General features: G+C 38.6%; 2 protein-coding genes and 1 long non-coding RNA gene across 4 annotated transcripts; all 3 read left to right on the top strand.

Annotated features, from left to right (window-relative positions):
* The first annotated feature begins 8,074 nt into the window (after positions 1–8,074).
* On the top strand, positions 8,075–9,611 carry LOC112557986 (histidine-rich glycoprotein-like). The gene is made up of 3 exons (XM_025228163.1): positions 8,075–8,134; positions 8,836–8,914; positions 9,382–9,611. Exons 2-3 carry the CDS (start codon positions 8,839–8,841, stop codon positions 9,609–9,611), a joined length of 306 nt encoding a protein of 101 aa, XP_025083948.1. The 5' UTR covers positions 8,075–8,134; positions 8,836–8,838.
* A 42-nt stretch (positions 9,612–9,653) lies between these two features.
* Positions 9,654–10,019, top strand: LOC112557977 (uncharacterized histidine-rich protein DDB_G0274557-like). Its single transcript, XM_025228151.1, has one exon. It carries the CDS (start codon positions 9,654–9,656, stop codon positions 10,017–10,019), a length of 366 nt encoding a protein of 121 aa, XP_025083936.1.
* A 3,518-nt stretch (positions 10,020–13,537) lies between these two features.
* Positions 13,538–15,876, top strand: LOC112558087. Of its 2 annotated transcripts, none has more exons than XR_003098066.1 (4): positions 13,538–13,603; positions 15,150–15,225; positions 15,514–15,564; positions 15,778–15,876. It is a non-coding gene; the product is annotated as an uncharacterized LOC112558087 (long non-coding RNA). The 2 variants fall into 2 exon arrangements; XR_003098067.1 differs by having other exon boundaries at positions 13,540–13,603; positions 15,147–15,225.
* Positions 15,877–17,566: the final 1,690 nt, after the last annotated feature.

Raw genomic sequence — 17,566 nt, 5'->3', positions numbered from 1 at the left:
GTTGTCTGTCGGGAGGTTTGACTCACAATCTGTGAATCTCACGAGCCAGCAGCTATGTTTGCTTGTGTGTAATGAGCCGTGTCAACAGAAGTAAAATAGCCTACAGTTGTAGGAGTACAGGACATAAATCATGTCTACTCAAGTATAACAATAACACCGGGCGTGTACAGAAACCTCTGCTCGTCCATTCTCCTCCGCAGGCGCTCTTTATTGTACTTGATCGAGACCATCTTCAGCTGCCCTGCCATTAAGAAGACACCTTGCCCAAAGGTGTGCCAACAGGATGGAGATTTATTTGGAAGAACCTGAACAATACGTTTACATAGAGTTCAACGACAACCACATTTTCACGCTTTATTTAACAATAAAAACATTTGTGTTTATATTTGCTGATTTTTGTTTTGCTATTCCAATGAGGTATTCTTTGTGATTCATAAAGAAAGTTTTTTGACTACATGGTTTTGACTTTGGTCCTATGTTTACCTGAAAGACAAATCAACCTACGAATCTTGAGCTTCCGAAAAGGTTACAGATGCAGCAGGGATAAAAAAAAAATCCTAAAGAACAAAGCAAACAAACAAACAAACAAACAAAAATAAAAATCTCAAAAAACTGTTGGATGTGGGGAAGCTTTAAGCGGTTGAGAAAATTAGTTACGGATGAGTTATGGAAAAGGTGTCTAAAATAAATTTATTAAAAGAGTTTCGATTACAGCACACAGTGAAGTGTTTAAAGACCTTACTTGACCAATCTACAAGATCCGTGACAGATTGTGCAGCAGAACTCTTTTTGTCTACGAGAAATGTCTGGATGAGGTTTAATTCTTGTAGTTTTATGTGGGAGCATCTTTATTGTATTCGTTATAGACTGTGCTACTTGCGACCCCATTTCTCTCCATTTCACTCAAAACAGCCGGAGTGACTGCGCCGACTTCTTTTAATTTATTCCGCGAGTGCATTGAGGACTGACAACCTGCCACCTGGACCACGCTCGACCCTTATCGTAGTTATCACACACACACACACAGGCACACACACCTACAGACACCCTCTCACACCATTCTTACACACTATTACACTTTAGTGGTTACAATTGTGGAGAGGCTGTTCCTTCTTATACCGGCGGGTACACCTATTGGGGTGTAAAGACAAGAAAAGCAAACACGACTCGTGTGTGTTTGTTCCCTCCTACGACCGGAACTGCGGTGTCAATAGGAGGATTTGCGGCCTCGCTTGTAGTTTCCAACTGGATTGAGCAATCTGGGAGCAACTACTCGATTCATGTTTCATCATCCAATTTGTCATTCTACACAGGGTCACGCAGACGAGGCATTTGCCGAGGGCCCCAAGCTTCTGATAGTCGTCAGCAGCCCCACGCTTGTGATTAATGTGGTAACTTGGCTCCAAATGAAACCCTATGCCTCGGGCCCCGCGGGGGCTAAGAATGTACTGTACATGTTTCTATAGACAAAACGTTTACATGTTATTTAGTGTGCGTCCGTGTATGTGTTTGTATAATTCTGTGATTATTATTATGATTATTATTATAATTGCGAGTGGCGCACATACGATCTGCATGTACTTAGACTCTGTATTACATTGTCATTTGTTTTCATTTGTGTAAAGCGCATTGAGTCTGTTCTACAGTGTAGAAATATGCTATATACTACTTGTGCTACTTCTACTTTCTTTCGACTGTACACCGTTGTCTTCATAAATTATTTTACTCATATCGGAGGATATATCAGGAGGACAGACGGCTGCCTCTGCACGTGAAGTTGCACGACACTTTGTGTAAGAACGCTTTTCAAAGTACTTTGGACAGTGGTCGAGGCTGAAGGAAAGAGAACAATAGGCTGGATAACAAAAAAGAATGAACTGGCCAACAGCATACACAACTTGAGTAACAACATAAAATAAAATGCAGACGACAACAGCGGGAAACCAAGTTGCCTTTAGGCTCATGTTGTCTGCGCCCACAGAGCTACACTTGTGCAACTAGCTGTGTTGATCATCTCTATTCAGACATGTATATATATATAAAAATATTGGAACCCCACTGACACATGTCTGGGTGAATCCACAATATAAGTTGTTTCTCTCGTTTTTAGCATTGACCGCAGGCATCCATAGAATATATTAGACTCCAACTCACACCTCCATGGGCCAGCCTCGTGCTCCTTCATCGGCGCTCGGTCACAACCCTGCGGCTAAACAAAGCTGCTAAATATAAACAAGGCGTAGCTCATGATGAAAACATAAATACAATCACGAAATATGTGGGGTTTTTTTTTAGGCCCTTCGCTCCTCCTGGGGCATAGGCCATCGACTAGTCTTAACTGTTGTCGATGTTTTGGTAGCAAAGATTTGTTTTTACGGGGTGGGGGTGCTGGCCCCACGCCCAACCCTCCTCCTTTTTTTTTTCAGCCGGGCTTGGGACCGTCCTTGGCGGAGGGCGGCCAGCCCTGTAAACAGATGCCACGTGCAGAGAAAGAACAGCATGCCCGAGACGAGAAATGAACTCAGGGCAGCCAACCTTCACTGTATTGGTGACAGGCGCTAACAGCGCTAACAGCGCTAACAGCGCTAACCGTTGCGCCACCGGGCTGCTACGAAATATGTGTACGCCCACATAAAAAAACACTGGAAATATACTGCTGCAGAAGCGTTTGATACACATCATTTGAATTCAGAATCCGAGAGTAGGAAACGCCATAGCAACGAAACTAAATATCGCAGTCAACATGGCGTACCTTAGTTTTCGTTGATCAGTTTGTTTCCGAATGAAAATAGATTATCAAACAGATTAAACAATGGCAAACATCAGCTAAGTGCCCAGATGAAAATAAAGAACTATGAAGGTAGAAGAACAGTACAGATGCTTATTTCTCTGGTCAAGCTGGCGCTGATGTGTGTTCGTATGGTCACATCCTTTGTCAATCGCCATCTTGAACTCTTTGAAGCCATCGTTGAGATCTTGAAGACATTTGTGGTAGTTTTATAAATTTATATTCTTTATTAATTAATAGGATTTATGGTCCCTGTGTAATTATAATAATGTTTGATACTTTTGTAGAAAGCTGAGATTGAAAGTGTCCTTTTTATAATTTAGCAAATTACTGCAAAATTACTGGAGGATGACTGAAGAAACACGAGGATCCATCAATACAGTCCAGGGTATAGCTGAAAATAAAGTTTCCATATACCTTTGCATGTGTAACGGACTTTATCAATATCATCTCATATTTAAATGTTATTAACAAACATTGGAAACGAGATAGTAAGAGATCGTGATGTAAAATCAACGGACAATATTTGTGACCCACAGCCCAGGGTATAGTTGAAACACAGATTGAAATCGCCCCTAGCGGCAGCAAGAGGCTTTATCATGATCAGGTGGTATTAAATGGTATTAACAAACATCTTCAAATAGACCATGGTGTTGTAAATGTTTGGCACTATCTGTCATCATCTTTCGAGGCTGGTAGATCAACAATCGACAACTTTTTGTTTTAATATATTTGTCAGAACAGCTCGCGTTTTCTGCTTTTGTGTGTGAATATTTCTAGTATTTAGTTTTTAGTTTTTTTGTGATTATTTTGGGCATTTACCAAAGCTCTGCTGCTTGAGAAATTGTAGAAATGTACTTGTTTAAAATGTGCACTCGTATACATGTAAAGATATCAGTGGTTAGTGGTTGCTATAATCACATCTCTTTCCCACTAACAGAGGGACTTATTTATTTGTGATACATATGTATATTCTATAAATATAATCACGATAAAGTATCGCCAACATACAAGAAATATATCAACAGCATGAACATCCATTAAGAGGAGATTTGTTTTTTTCATTGAGCTGTAAACAGGTCAAGATTTTTCTCTTGTAGATGTAGAAAGTACCTTTCAATAAACTCTACAGCCATTTTGTAATACACTCCACACAAGCATTTGGTTTAGTATCTTGTATTCCACTCTTCAAAGTATGGGGTCTGGTAATAAACTAAACACAATCACCTGGATTAGAAAAGTTTACCTACCTCTAGGCTCCATTTTAATAGACCATCACGTGACAGCGCTTCTTTTATGAACTATACAGAGACACGTGTAGGATTCCTCTGTAACTATACTTTGTCATTTACAAAATGCTGTAAGTGGAAAAATAAAAAATAAATATCGCTATTGCACGAGCGTGAGTAGATGAACTGTCTGTCTGCGTGCAATGGTTGCTAAATAGCAACAGACAAACAGTCAATCTTACAGTTGGATGCTGTGATGTCAGCTTCATCCCTTAAAAGATCAGTTAAGAGCAATAAACAGACAACAAATTAGGATACGAATGAGCAAAGACTTTGCACAAAAATGTAGAAAAATCACTGAAGAACAAAGCAACTCACCCTGTCAGGTGCAGCCTAGTTTCCATACTATCTTTGATGCATGTAAAGATTGCAAAAAACAATAATTTCTTTTTGAAAATAAAAGTGCAAAACGTGATATGAAAACATTGCTTATTGTGACAATACGTGTTTGTGAAGCTTGAGCTTGATGACTTGGGTTGTTCATCATCGTTTGTAAGAAACAGAGAATATTACGAAGGGAAGACGACTAGGAAGACAACTACTCCCACAACCACCACTTCTACCCCGACAACTACCTCTACTCCTACCACCATCCATACTCCGACAACCATCCCTACACCAGGAAGAACTCCTACTCCGATAACCACCCCTATTCAGACCACCACCCCTATTTTGACAGCCACCCATACTCCAATAACCACTCCTATGCAGACCTCCACGCCTTCTACATCCACACTAACTACAACTACCCAAAAAAAAAACCAAACCGTCAAAGGTTACTGGCGTTCTACATTGGGAGACCGCAGGTGCAGCTGTCGCACAGAAGGACATTATTTTGTGCCTTTGTAGTTTCCTTCCTTTTGATGTCATCTTCCAACCCCCAACCATCAACCCCCTTCCCCTTCCCGTTTGTGTGGTGGGTAAGCCACACATTTTTTTAGTACAGACGAATGAGAGTGCCAATTTGAGGCTTGATTTCATCTTTTACTAAGATTATCCTTGAAAGCGTTGAGTAAACATTTTTTTCTCTGACGACCAATCAAAGATCAACTCAAGATGCTATTTCCTCAAATCTAGTGAATATAACAAATCCATCTTGGAGACACATGGCTACACATCTCTCTCCATGCACAGGATATGTTGATAAGTACGCCTCAGAAGCTCTAGGAGAGCTTGGAGCATATGCTTATAGGTAATGACTAGATAATGACTAGGAGGACCTGTGTGTCTCTTGTTTGCCGTTTTAGGACCAATTTAAAAAGTTTTCGTCTGTTTTCCCACATTACTCAGTATTTCGTTAAAGCTAAGTAGTAAGTGCTGGACACATCGACGGCTGAAGTCAAAGTGAGGAAGGAGATAAGTGCGTTGGCTAGAATTCTTAAGAAGGTGGTTTCGATTCTCGGAGTGTGTGTGTGTGTTTAAACAGTTGTAACTTAAGCAATAATACTTTCTTTACCATGATTCGCGAGTAGATTTGCAATAAAATAGTTCGTGCAATCGAAATCACGGATTTATTTACCTGTCTAACAGTCCCTAAAACTGGTTTGGGAAACAGTTGTAAAGCGGACTTGTTGTTTTCAAAAATAGGTTTGCCAAACCGTTTTTTGCCACGTATCTGAATCCTTAAGGGGAGTGGACAAAAAGAAATGAAAAAGTGTCTGACCAGACAAAGAAAGAGAGCACATCACAAGGATGTAAGCTTTCTGTTTGAAATGATTAACCCTGTTAAATAATCATCTCATTTGATATTACTTGTCGGAAGCTGATCAAAGAGTGTGAAAGTGTCAGTTTGACACATTGGTAGGTTACTGTAAAATTAATGGAGCATATTTGTGACGAAAGACGAGGACCCATCTGCACAGCCCAGGGCATCGTTGAATCGTTGATTTAAATCAGACCTGGGCAAACGCCGGCCCGCGGGCCGGATCCGGCCCGCCTCCTGTCTCTGACCGGCCCGCCCGCTGGCCGGCCCGCCAGTATATATACAGTATTGGGTAAAACTGAGTTAACTATTTTAGTCCGGCCCTCTAAAACATCCCAGTTTCTCATGCGGCCCCTTGGGAAAATTAATTGCCCACCCCTGATTTAAATATACCCTGGCGGCAGCAAGGGTCGTTATCATTATCGTCATATTAAATGGTATTTAACCGATGTCTTCAAACAGATCGTGTGAAATCGTGCAGTTGTAAATGTCTTGCACAATCTGCCATCATCTTTTTTTAGGTCGGTAGATAAAAGAACTTGTGCTTTAATAGATCTTTCACAAAAATTTGCCTTTACCCTTTTTTGTGAAATTATTTTTAGCAATATTTTTTACATGACAACTCTGTTGACGAGGGTTAAAAAAACACACAGAAGTTTTGCCCTTTTATATGTATCCTTTGATCCAAGAGGGAAAACAAAAGACAACATAAGATTACTAGATAAAAAAACAGACACTGCAATAAACAAGAGAGTAAATTAAATTATATTACATGTACAAAGATAGGAGTTGCTGTCTTATTTGAGGGGGACTGTTTCGACTAATATGTCGCATATGGTATATGTCTATTTTTTACACAATATTGTGGAGAAAAACTCTTCAAATACTTCTCCCAATTCTCGATACCGCAAACTCCGAGCCAAACAATTTTTTTTAACGCAAGAATGTATACAATGTACTGCGATATCTACCAGTAAATACATTTTGACACACACACACATGTCTACATCTGAAAACATTCACTGAGCACGCTGCATATGTACTGTGTAAAGCAAAATGTAACAAACATTTTTATAAGTGACCTAGTACCTTAGTAACAGGATATACAAAGAATTGCGCAAACAATTCCTGCACACCAAAACTGTCAGTTCATATTTAAAAAGCTGCTTCTGTAAGATGTCTGCCCATACCATGAATTAAAAAAATGTAATGCTAATTTTTAGTAGTAAGTCGGATAAAGGTTTAATATTTACTTCAAATTAAATAGAACATGCATATAAACAAAAGACCCGAAAGTTTCAGTTTACCAGATGTTGACAGGGAGACAATTGGTCCTCAAATGTTTCACATTGCATTGATTTAACTTGAAATTTTTCAATTTGTTAACTGTTTTTCAAGATTTTTATGAATAAATGGACGGATAGTTATTTCCTTTTGAATATATAAATATGTTGTTTAGCAAGCAGTAATATCAAGTCGAAGACTGCATTAGTAATAAATTATTAGAACATCCAAAATCCAAAGAGTATAAGGTCTTTAGTGAAGCTTATTTGTTAAACTTTTGTACATCTATTTTTCACCTGTTGTTAAAAACCTTTCTCTGAACTGTTTAACAATTTAGTGTCTTGTAATAAACTCTACACAACCATTCAAAACAGAATTTTGTAATACACTCCACACAATCATCTTGTATTCAATTATTGAAAGTCTATGGGGTCTTGTAATAATTTAAACACAATCATCTAATTAGAATAATTACTTGGCTCTGGTCAGTCCCTTTCAATAAACTACTCACCAAAATGTGTTTCTCTTAGGAACTAAATACGTGAAGTCTTTTGTAACTATGTCTGCTCAGTTATAAAATGTTGTAACTGGTAACATTAGAGAAAGATAATATCGTTATTGTGACATGATCGTTAGTAGATTGTCTTTCTGCGTGCACTGAATGCTAAATACCAAACTACAAAAATCTGATTGTGCAGTTAGCACACACACTGCTGTCGTTAAACTAAGGTGGATGCTGGGATGTGTGTTTTATCTCTTACAAGATCAGTTAACAGCGATGAGCAAAAAATAAATTAATAACTAAGGTCAGGATAGCATGGAGTTTTATCAGTCTTGTTATCATCTTTTTGCAAATTATGATTCCCGTAGGGCGATTTTTTAAAATATTTAATTTATTTCAATTTAGCTTTTGTAGTCGTTCTTTCAAGAAAAGTTGACAAATATCTAAACAGATTTTTTATGGTGTGTGCTTGCTATATAATAGTTGGAGTCTCACAGTTGTGTACCTCCACCAGCTTTGTGAAGTATCTTCCTGGAAACATACTCTTCAGTCTCGACAACATTGTCAAGGTACGACAACTTTTCGTGATGACCTTAGACCTCATCCTTACTGAGGTCTGTAGTTTTCTGCTTTGACGACTCAAACTTGGAATTAACTGATGTACTTTATTGGTGACATTTTTTAAAGCTTGTCCACTAAACGATACCTAACATAAAGGAAGGAATCGATGATTTTCAAGTCCACTTAGTTTGGATTTTTTTTTTCGTTGAAATGTATTTTCCATAAAATAAAAAAAAGCAAGTGGAACGAAAGAAGACAAACACTTCTAGTTCTCAGCGAATGTAAAATTTAAATAATGCTGTAATCTTGCAAGCCCTGTTAGTGTAGCTACTCGTGTGGAAAATAGGATGAACGTCATAAGCATTTACGCGATCTACATTCTTGCTGAACCTTCATACCCGATGGCACAGTCATTGAGATAAAGGTCAAAGGTGACGCATCACTAAGATTCAGATTCTCGTGTCTTTCAACTGTCTACACTTTACGAGGATAGTGAAATTAAAACAAATACAGTGGAGATGAAAAAAAGGTCTTGTAAAAATTAGCATTAATAATTAGACCACATTGCAAAGTAAGATAACCATTGGATCATTTTCCGATTTTTAGTTTAGTTATCACAAAGTCAAGAAGTTCCCACTATGCAATGGTAGATGCTATCATACTATTACATTGTTATTACGAAAATATTACTTGAAAATTTAATTTTCAGAGGATGCTGAAGTTTACAAATTCCGGGTTGGCAGCAGTTCTGCTGGTAATAGCGCTTTGTGCGCTTGAGTCTGCAGAGGGTATGTAGTGTTTTCTTGTTTACTTTTCGTCAGTTGCATGTTCACATTTCTAAATCTCTTCAGCTTCCAATTTCAAATAGTAGTTACAATCTAAAATTGTTTGGGAATAAAGACATCATTGTCATATTTTCTGGGTGAAAATTGGTGACAGAAGAGAACAAAAAAAAAAAAAAAAAAAAACAAAAAAACAAAACAAAACAAAAAGCAAACAGCCTTCTTGACAGGATAAATAGACAATCGTCTCACATTTTCTGCATGAAATTTAGTGATAGAGATACAACAACAAAGTAGCCTAGCTGAAAGGACTCATAACATGATAATAATGACATTTATATCTTTGTTGCATGTAATGATTTGCAAAACCCAAGGATTTCTTTAAAAAAAGTGAAAAACGTTATATGACAATAGTGTTTATTGTGACAATACGTGTTTGTGATGCTGTAACTTGATGATTTGGGTTTGTGCAGCGTCAGCCATAAGATACAATCGCTATTACCAAGTGAAGACGTCTATGAAAAACGACTACTGTGCCAACTATCACTACTCCGACCACCACCACTACTGTGACAACAACCACTACTCCGACCACCACCACTACTGTGACAACAACCCCTACTCCGACCACTACCACTACTGTGCCAACTACCACTACTCCGACCACCTCCACTACTGTGACAGCTACCACTACTCCTACTAACTCCACTATTGTGCCAACAACCCCTACTCCGACCACTACCACATGTCTGACCATTCCTACTTCAACCACTACCCCATCTCTCACAACCACCCCTACTCCGACAACCACCCCTACTCCAACAACCAGCACTACGACAACTACTCCTACTCCAACAACCACCACTACGAGAACTACTCCTACTCCAACAACCACCACTACGACAACCACCCCTACTCCAACAACCACCACTACGACAACTACTCCTACTCCAACAACCATCACTACGACAACTACCCCTACTCCAACAACCACCTCTACGACAACTACTCCTACTCCAACAACCACTTCTACTTCAGCCACCACCCCTTCTACAACGACACCAAGTACAACGACCAAACAATACAAAGTGTCGCCGGCTTCCTAAGATAGGAGAGCGTAAGTGAAACTGTCGCACAGACTGATGTCATCTTGTGTCTTTTAATTTCTTCTCTCTGTCCTTCCACCCTCACCCCATCCTCCGCCACATCATGACGCTTGTGTACTGTAAGGCTACACATTCTTCGTTACAGTTAAATGAGGATGCTATTTAAGGCTGAATTTGATCTTTTACTAAGTTTAACCTTTAAAGAGCTAGTGGAGTGTAATATTTCGTTTTACAACTTTTTTTTAACAACATCACGATTTAGACATCCTTCTAGCCGCAGTTAAAGAAGGTGATGATGTTGTTTTCGATATTGCTGCTTCTGCTGCTACTAATGCTGCTGCTGATGACAACGAGTAGAAGGAAAGTTTGACAAAAAGGATGAAAGGGGTAGGATGAGAAAAGACAATTACAAAAATGAGATAAAGTCAAATTCAACGACGACGACGACGACGACGACGACGACGACGATGATGATGTTGATGTTGTTGTTGATGATGATGATGATGATGATGATTTTTCTTTTGCAGGTTGTAAGCTGCATTGTCCTTGTCTCTACGGTGATTGTGTGCGAGGTAAGAGTTGACTCGCTGTCTGTATAGTGAGCCTGACTGAAATCTTCGCTGTACTGATATAAATTTACTTGTATAATAACAGATTTCAGGAGGATGAAACCTTTCCTTTTCACATGCACACACCAGACTATAAACAAGATGTAACAGGCACATGTATGTCTAAAAGCTGTGTAAGCTGTGTGGTTCATACTTCTTCATCTCCTCCTTCCTCCCGGGTCATCGGGTGAGAGCGTGCTTTCCACACACACATCAAAAGGCAGTCTATCATCTCTTGTGTGAAAATTCCATTTCCTCGTGTGTATTATCATTAAACGTGCTATTGTATTATATGTACATGCTATCAACTAATTTGTTTCAGGAGTATGCCAAATGCCAGCATACAGGTATAGGTATTACTAGACCGAGCGCCATGGATTGGACTACACCGGACTTCGGAACCCTGTGAATCCTTTTATTACTTAGCTGTAACAGCTTCTTGACCAACATGAACTGAGACGAGAAGACCGCCTAGAAATGAATGTTATGATAATAATTTCGAGTTTAATGAATGACATACTGTTCTGAACACAGCTTCAACGACCAGCTTTCCAGTCTTTTCAGAACATGGAATGTATCAAAGGGTCAGCGAACAACAGGTTCTCCTGACAATATCGTTGGTCTTGTTCTCGGGTACAAAGTACACATGTTGGTCATTATTGTAATAAACTGTTAAGCATGAACCTGCCTGTGTCAGCAAATGATTGCAGATAATTAGTGAAACTACCGACATAGGAAACTCATTTTGAGGAAGGATTTCAAAGCTTTGATGGCGAATATCTGTTGCAGAATGAAAGATAATTAACGAGCCCACTGAAAGAGCTCGTGTTTATCTCCTAAATCTCCTCAGTCAGTGGATCACATCATTAAATTCAAAAGATTTACTGTTCAAATTTATATACATATAGACTCTTTCCGACGGCGCATGCGCACTAAAGGGGTTGATTGTCTCGCTTGGGGGTTGAGACACCCGAGTCTTATAAAGTAGCTGCGAGCGCACGCACACACACGCATGTTAACACTCTCTAGCCAGGGGCTAGTTAATGCTTGTTTTTTAAACAACATTAAATATTTAAAAACTGCATAACTATTTTAATTTTCACTACATAATAATCGTTTCAGGCCATGCTGAACACTATTTTCTCTACTTATCACTGTCGGACCACCATCTTGCAGTGGTAAGGAGGCTTGCGTGTCTCGATGACCCTTAGAATATACCAACGCGAGCACCAGCTCCTGACAGGCTCACCCATGTCGGATAGAACAAAGGGTAGAGATCGGACTAAATACATACATTGGTCATAGTTACAATACATTCTAAAGCATGCATCTGTATTGGTAAAATTCATGGCATGAATATTTGTGTAGAGGCGTTGTTTGTCTCACAAACACACACACAAGTATTTAAGTACTATCGAGATAAATTATCACTTGTAACAAACAAAAACAGAAAAAAACAGTTCAGAAATCAAACAGAAAACAAAAACAGAAAACAAAAACATTAGAAAACAGCAAAACTGCAGACGACATCTGACGTCATCTTCCAGGCTATTTTTATCCAGGGAGTCCTTGATTAGCGAGGGAGAGGCTGCGTGTGTGGGAGTCTTTGTTTGCTCTGTCTAGAGTTCAAACTTTATCTGCTAGTCTCAGAGTGGAACTGTATTAGAGTATATCATGTTTGTTGATTTAATGATGCCATCGCTCGCACCTTTTTTAATGGTTGAAGGAGAAAGTAGAAGTATTTTTACAACAGTCTTGGCGACGAAGGTGTATGGAATGGTTACATGGGTAGTCCTCTGTTTTCTTGTGTATATCTATGTGCATTATTCCGTTTCAAAACATGATCTACATGTGATTAAACTTATTATTTGTACCGTTCATTTCGTCTTTGTTGAGGTCTACGTTCATCAAAGGTTCGCTAGGTACGTCGTGTCCCGCCTCTGGCTGAGTGGTGTGTGTGTTCGTGCACAAACTTGTATTACTGGACTGCTGGCAGACGATTTTTTCCAGTTAACTGCTAAAACGCTGCATGAGACTACAAAGCTTCCGGTTTAGTCACATTCTTTGTTTAGGCTCGCCTGAGACTAACAGCGGAGAACGCAAGAAATAAGCGTTGGTCTCGGCAGACAGACAGCAGTCCACCTAGACACGTCCGTGGTTCGTGCCGGGTGTGTGAGCGTTTGCGAGCGTGCATGCGGCGACACTAGGGGCGATACACGACAGTATTAGTGTCTTTCTATGACAGACGCACAGTAGTGTACAGTTACATGTAGCAGAGGTCTTTTGTATTTAAATATACAGTCATTTGAAGGCATCACAACATATTTTAAATAAGTAGTTTAAGTAAGTCTATGATCCCATTATTTACACGTACATCCTGCTTATAAGTGCTTTAAAATTTGTAGCATGATCGTGACAACATTAAAATGTCTGTTTGAATGGGCTGCTATTATAAATAGCCTACTATATAATGCACCCAGTTGATATCTGATCATATAATTTTTGGTTAGCATGAGTGATTGATGTCTGCTTGATCCGTGCAAAGCTAAAACAGTCTGGTTTTTGTCCGCTTCTAGCTTTTATTCACATTCTCTTACATTCCTTTTAAACTCTTTTAAAAAGAAAAGCTACACTAGTTAAACAGTGTAATGACAATGTGCCTTGAAAGACCAATAAAGAGCAAAAACAAACAAAAATAAAACTTTTGAATAATCTTTGGGCTAGCAGGCAGTTGTCAAATCTCTTTTTATTCTTTGCTAAACTTTGATTCCCGTAGGGTAAATATTTTAATGTTAATTTATTTAAATCTGATTTTTATTGTAGTTTTTTCTCCAAAAGCTGATAAATTTGTAAAAAAATTTATGGTGTGAGCTCACTATATATAACACCGAGGGTCTGACACTGAGTTAATTGTTCAGCTTTGCTAGAAACATTTCTAGTGTGGTCAGTCAGGTCTTCACAGTCTCGACAACACTGTCAAGGTATGAAAACTGTTGCTCTAACCTTTACACCTCATACTTCATCAGTTCTGTAGTTTCTTCTTTGAAGATACAATATTGGACTTAACTGTTAGTATACCGGTGACCATATTATTTTTTTCAATTGATACTGAAAACGATATAATACACATTAAGGAAAATGAGTTTTAAGTCTGATTATATTTCGTAAATAGTTGAAATATATTTCACGCCAAAGAAACAAAATTGACAGGAGATTTCGATACCTCTGTAATCTTATTATTGCTTATTATTATAAAAACTGATTGCTAATGTTATTATTATGATGTTATATCGTAATTCTTTTTTTAAATTATTTTTATCGCATATCGATATGTATGACATGACGATGTGCTGAGATATAATGTTTTTTATGTACAACGTCTTTGTGCTTAATTTTTTTAAGTGAATTTTGGAAAAAAATACTTTTTTCAAGTAACAAAATATAAGTAATCTTTGTATAGTTTCTCGTCTACGATTACAGAAATGAAAACACACACACACACACACACGCATAAAGGCACTTTATTCCTCAGTCAAATGTGTCTTCTTGTCTGACACATCCTTCGATCCTTCCAGTGTGAGATCAGAGACATCATTGTGCCGCCGTCAAATCACTATTTCTCGCTTGAATCGGTTCCCACCTACCTCTTACATGAGAGTGTATATCTGCTGATTTCAGTCATCACATCCATCATCTACTATTCGCTGTCAGCTGGGCACAGTACTCTCTTCTTTCTTTCATTTTCTCCCTCTCTCTAAACCTCCACGTCCTATACAATAGTCACTAGCATGTCACGTGTCGGACGATACAATCTTGTCTTCCACTCTTTTTCTTTCCCTGGCTGCAGTCTCTTGTACGGGTACCACCTTTGATGCCTGAAGGTCTATCCTTAGCATCCAACTTACAAGGGAATACTCTGAAGTAGCTAGTGCTTTCTCTTTTCGATCATCCTACCTCAATCTTTGTGTGTGGAAGTGTGTAGTTTTGTGTAGGTGTATTCGTTGTGCACCTCTCCCTTTCTGCCTGTGTGTGTGTGTGTGTGTGTGATATTCAGAGATGTTGTTAAGCCAATTTTTATGTCATAGCGAAGCGAAATTGCTGCAGGCAGGCAATGCCCTACACAACTTTTGTTGTTAGTATTCCTATACACGAGCGCGGACACATCCATCCCTCCCCACATCTTCCCCCACACATGCATTGAATGTAAATCGTTCACAGACAATCAACTGACAGATTTTTAACATGGTGTCATTGATTAAAATATTGAAACGTTTTAAAATGTTTAGTCCAATCATTTATTACAAATCTTTACAACTTTCTACTATTTACAAGTATAGTTATTTTTTTTTAAAAGAAAATAGAGTGCAGATGGAAAAAAAAGTCTCGTCAAACTTAATATTATTTACTAATCCACATTGCAGATCATCCATCTTTTTGCAACCATTATTTTAGGTTAGCACAAAGGCACAATTTTAAGTGTACATTAAGTAATAGTAATAGGACTTAAAAAAAGTTTTTTTTCAGAAGATGGCGAAGGGTACAATTTCCCGGATTGCAGTCCTTGTACTGGTAGCAGCGCTGTGTGCGCGAGAATGTGCAAAGGGTATGTATAAATTATATAAAATCTTTTATATTAAAGAAGAATGTCTGGAACAAATTTACGGTCGCCTCATATTTTCTGGATGATAATCGGTGATAAAGTACATCAACAAAGTAGCCTCCCTGAAACGACTTGTAACACGACAATCCAGACATTTATTTCTTTGACGCATGAAATGAATGCAGAACAGAAGGATTTCTTTTGAATATAAAAATGGAAAGAGTGACAATGCTGTTTATTGTGTCAAGATATTTTTATGAAAGTTTTAACTTTATCACTTGCGTTGTGCAGCGGCCTACGTAAGGTACGACGACGACGACGATGAAGGGATGGACCCTCAAGGTATGACTACTTCAACCTCTTTCCCTACTCCGACTGCTGCTCCTAGAAGACGAATGCAAATTCCGGGTTACAATCACAAATATACAAACCTTATTGCAAGATGCTCTTTCCAACTCTGTTTAAATGATTTACATTTCCATCGCGCTCAGTCGCTGTTTATTGTGTCAATAACGTTTTTGTGAATGCCTCAACTGGATTATTTGTGTTGTGCAGAGGACCTCTACGGGATGACCAAAGAAGTTACGACTACTACGGTCACCACCCCAACTCCGACAACCAATCATACAACAACTACAACAACTACACCAACTACAACTACACCAACTACAACTACACCAACTACAACTACACCAACTACAACTACACCAACTACAACTACACCAACTACAACAACTCCCCCACAAAGTGCTACCGGCCTCCACGAGTGGGCGAACGTAAGCGATATTGTCGCACATGTGACGTCAGCTTGTGTCGTTTGAAACTCTCCTTCCTTCCTTTCGATGTTGACCTCCCTTCCCCTCCCCAACTTGGTAACACTTGCGCGCTGGACAAAATCTTATTATCAAATATTTAAAGCTCTCTGGTTGTCTGTGACCTGAAGCGACATCAGTGCCTTGAGTTATGATAATCTTCGAGGTGTTCAAAAATATATTTGAAAATTCGCTTTACAGTTTTTTTTGTGGCCTGAACCTAGTGATTATTTGAAGAGTATTTTATTCTTTCGCAAATATTAGCATTTAAAATGTTAGTGGGTAGCAAGTTTTTTAAGGACTGAGTAACAAAAAATCGATGAGGATGATGATTGATGATGAGGATTATTGATGATGATGATAAATCTCTATCGCAGATTGTAGCTTGCCATTTTGTCGTTGTCTCTACGGTGTTTGCGTGGACGGTAAGAGCTTACTTTTCTGCTTTCTCTGTCTTTAAAATGTTGCTGATATCTTTGCTGTAAGGTAGCGTGGTGACATGGTTTTACTAATGTACTTTACTCATTCACTATGTGGTTTCTGCGTTCATTCATCTGTTCCTTCCTACCATAAGGAGTTATTCACACGCGCGCACACACACACTTCCCCAAACCATGTGGTAAAAGTTTAAAAGTTCTGTAAGTGCTATTGTCTTGCGTGTACATTTTGATATGATGTACTTTTTCAGGAATATGCCAAAAGCCAAAATACTAGTACAAGAACTGATTTCTACTGAGCGCTTCGGAACCTTACGAATCCCTTTGATTTCTTACAGGCTGTTTCAAAGTTTAACAATGTAACAGCTGCTAGTAGTTAATACCAACATGACCTGGTACCTAGTACATATGTTGGTCATAGCGACAATAAATTCTAAAGCATGAACTGCCTTTGTCCAAATTCATTCCATGAATATTTGTGTAAAGGTGTTGTTTGATAAAACAGTGATGATAGTATTCTCGCTTGATGAAGCCGCCATGTGTGAAAGTGGATCTCTCCAGGAGACATGATTTGCTTCATGACACACAATCATCGCACAGAAACAAAACATTACGAACATAACAAAACAGTCTAAAGAGTTGTGAGGAGAAAGTGTTTGCGAATCACAATACAAAGTCTGGATGCACAGAAAGCTGATCACAAAGATAATTTTACCTGCAACTGGACGCCTACATTATGTTCCAAGTATTTATCAGGAATGGAAATAGAGACGACACATAGCAACTCACATTAAAAACAGACGCATAGTAAGGGAGATAATGACAGGTAAGAGTTAGTGAAACTACCGACATATGAAGCGCATTTATAGGAAGGATTTCAAAGATTTGAGAGTGAATATCTTTTGTTGAGCGAAAGAAAAAAGTAATTCTCGTATGTTGTGCTGCTGAAAATGGATGGACATGTACATGTTGACATGTTGAACATTTGTACACGTGTATATATGTACATGTAAGTTAGACAATGGTTACTATTACGATCACCTCCCTTTCCCACCAACAGATTAACTCCTTATTCCTTCCTCTCTCTCTGTCACA

Source organism: Pomacea canaliculata, linkage group LG2 (genome assembly GCF_003073045.1).
Source record: "Pomacea canaliculata isolate SZHN2017 linkage group LG2, ASM307304v1, whole genome shotgun sequence".
Classification (NCBI taxonomy): domain Eukaryota; kingdom Metazoa; phylum Mollusca; class Gastropoda; order Architaenioglossa; family Ampullariidae; genus Pomacea; species Pomacea canaliculata.
Note: the sequence above shows the minus strand (reverse complement) of the source record. Positions and strands in the feature narration are given on the sequence as shown.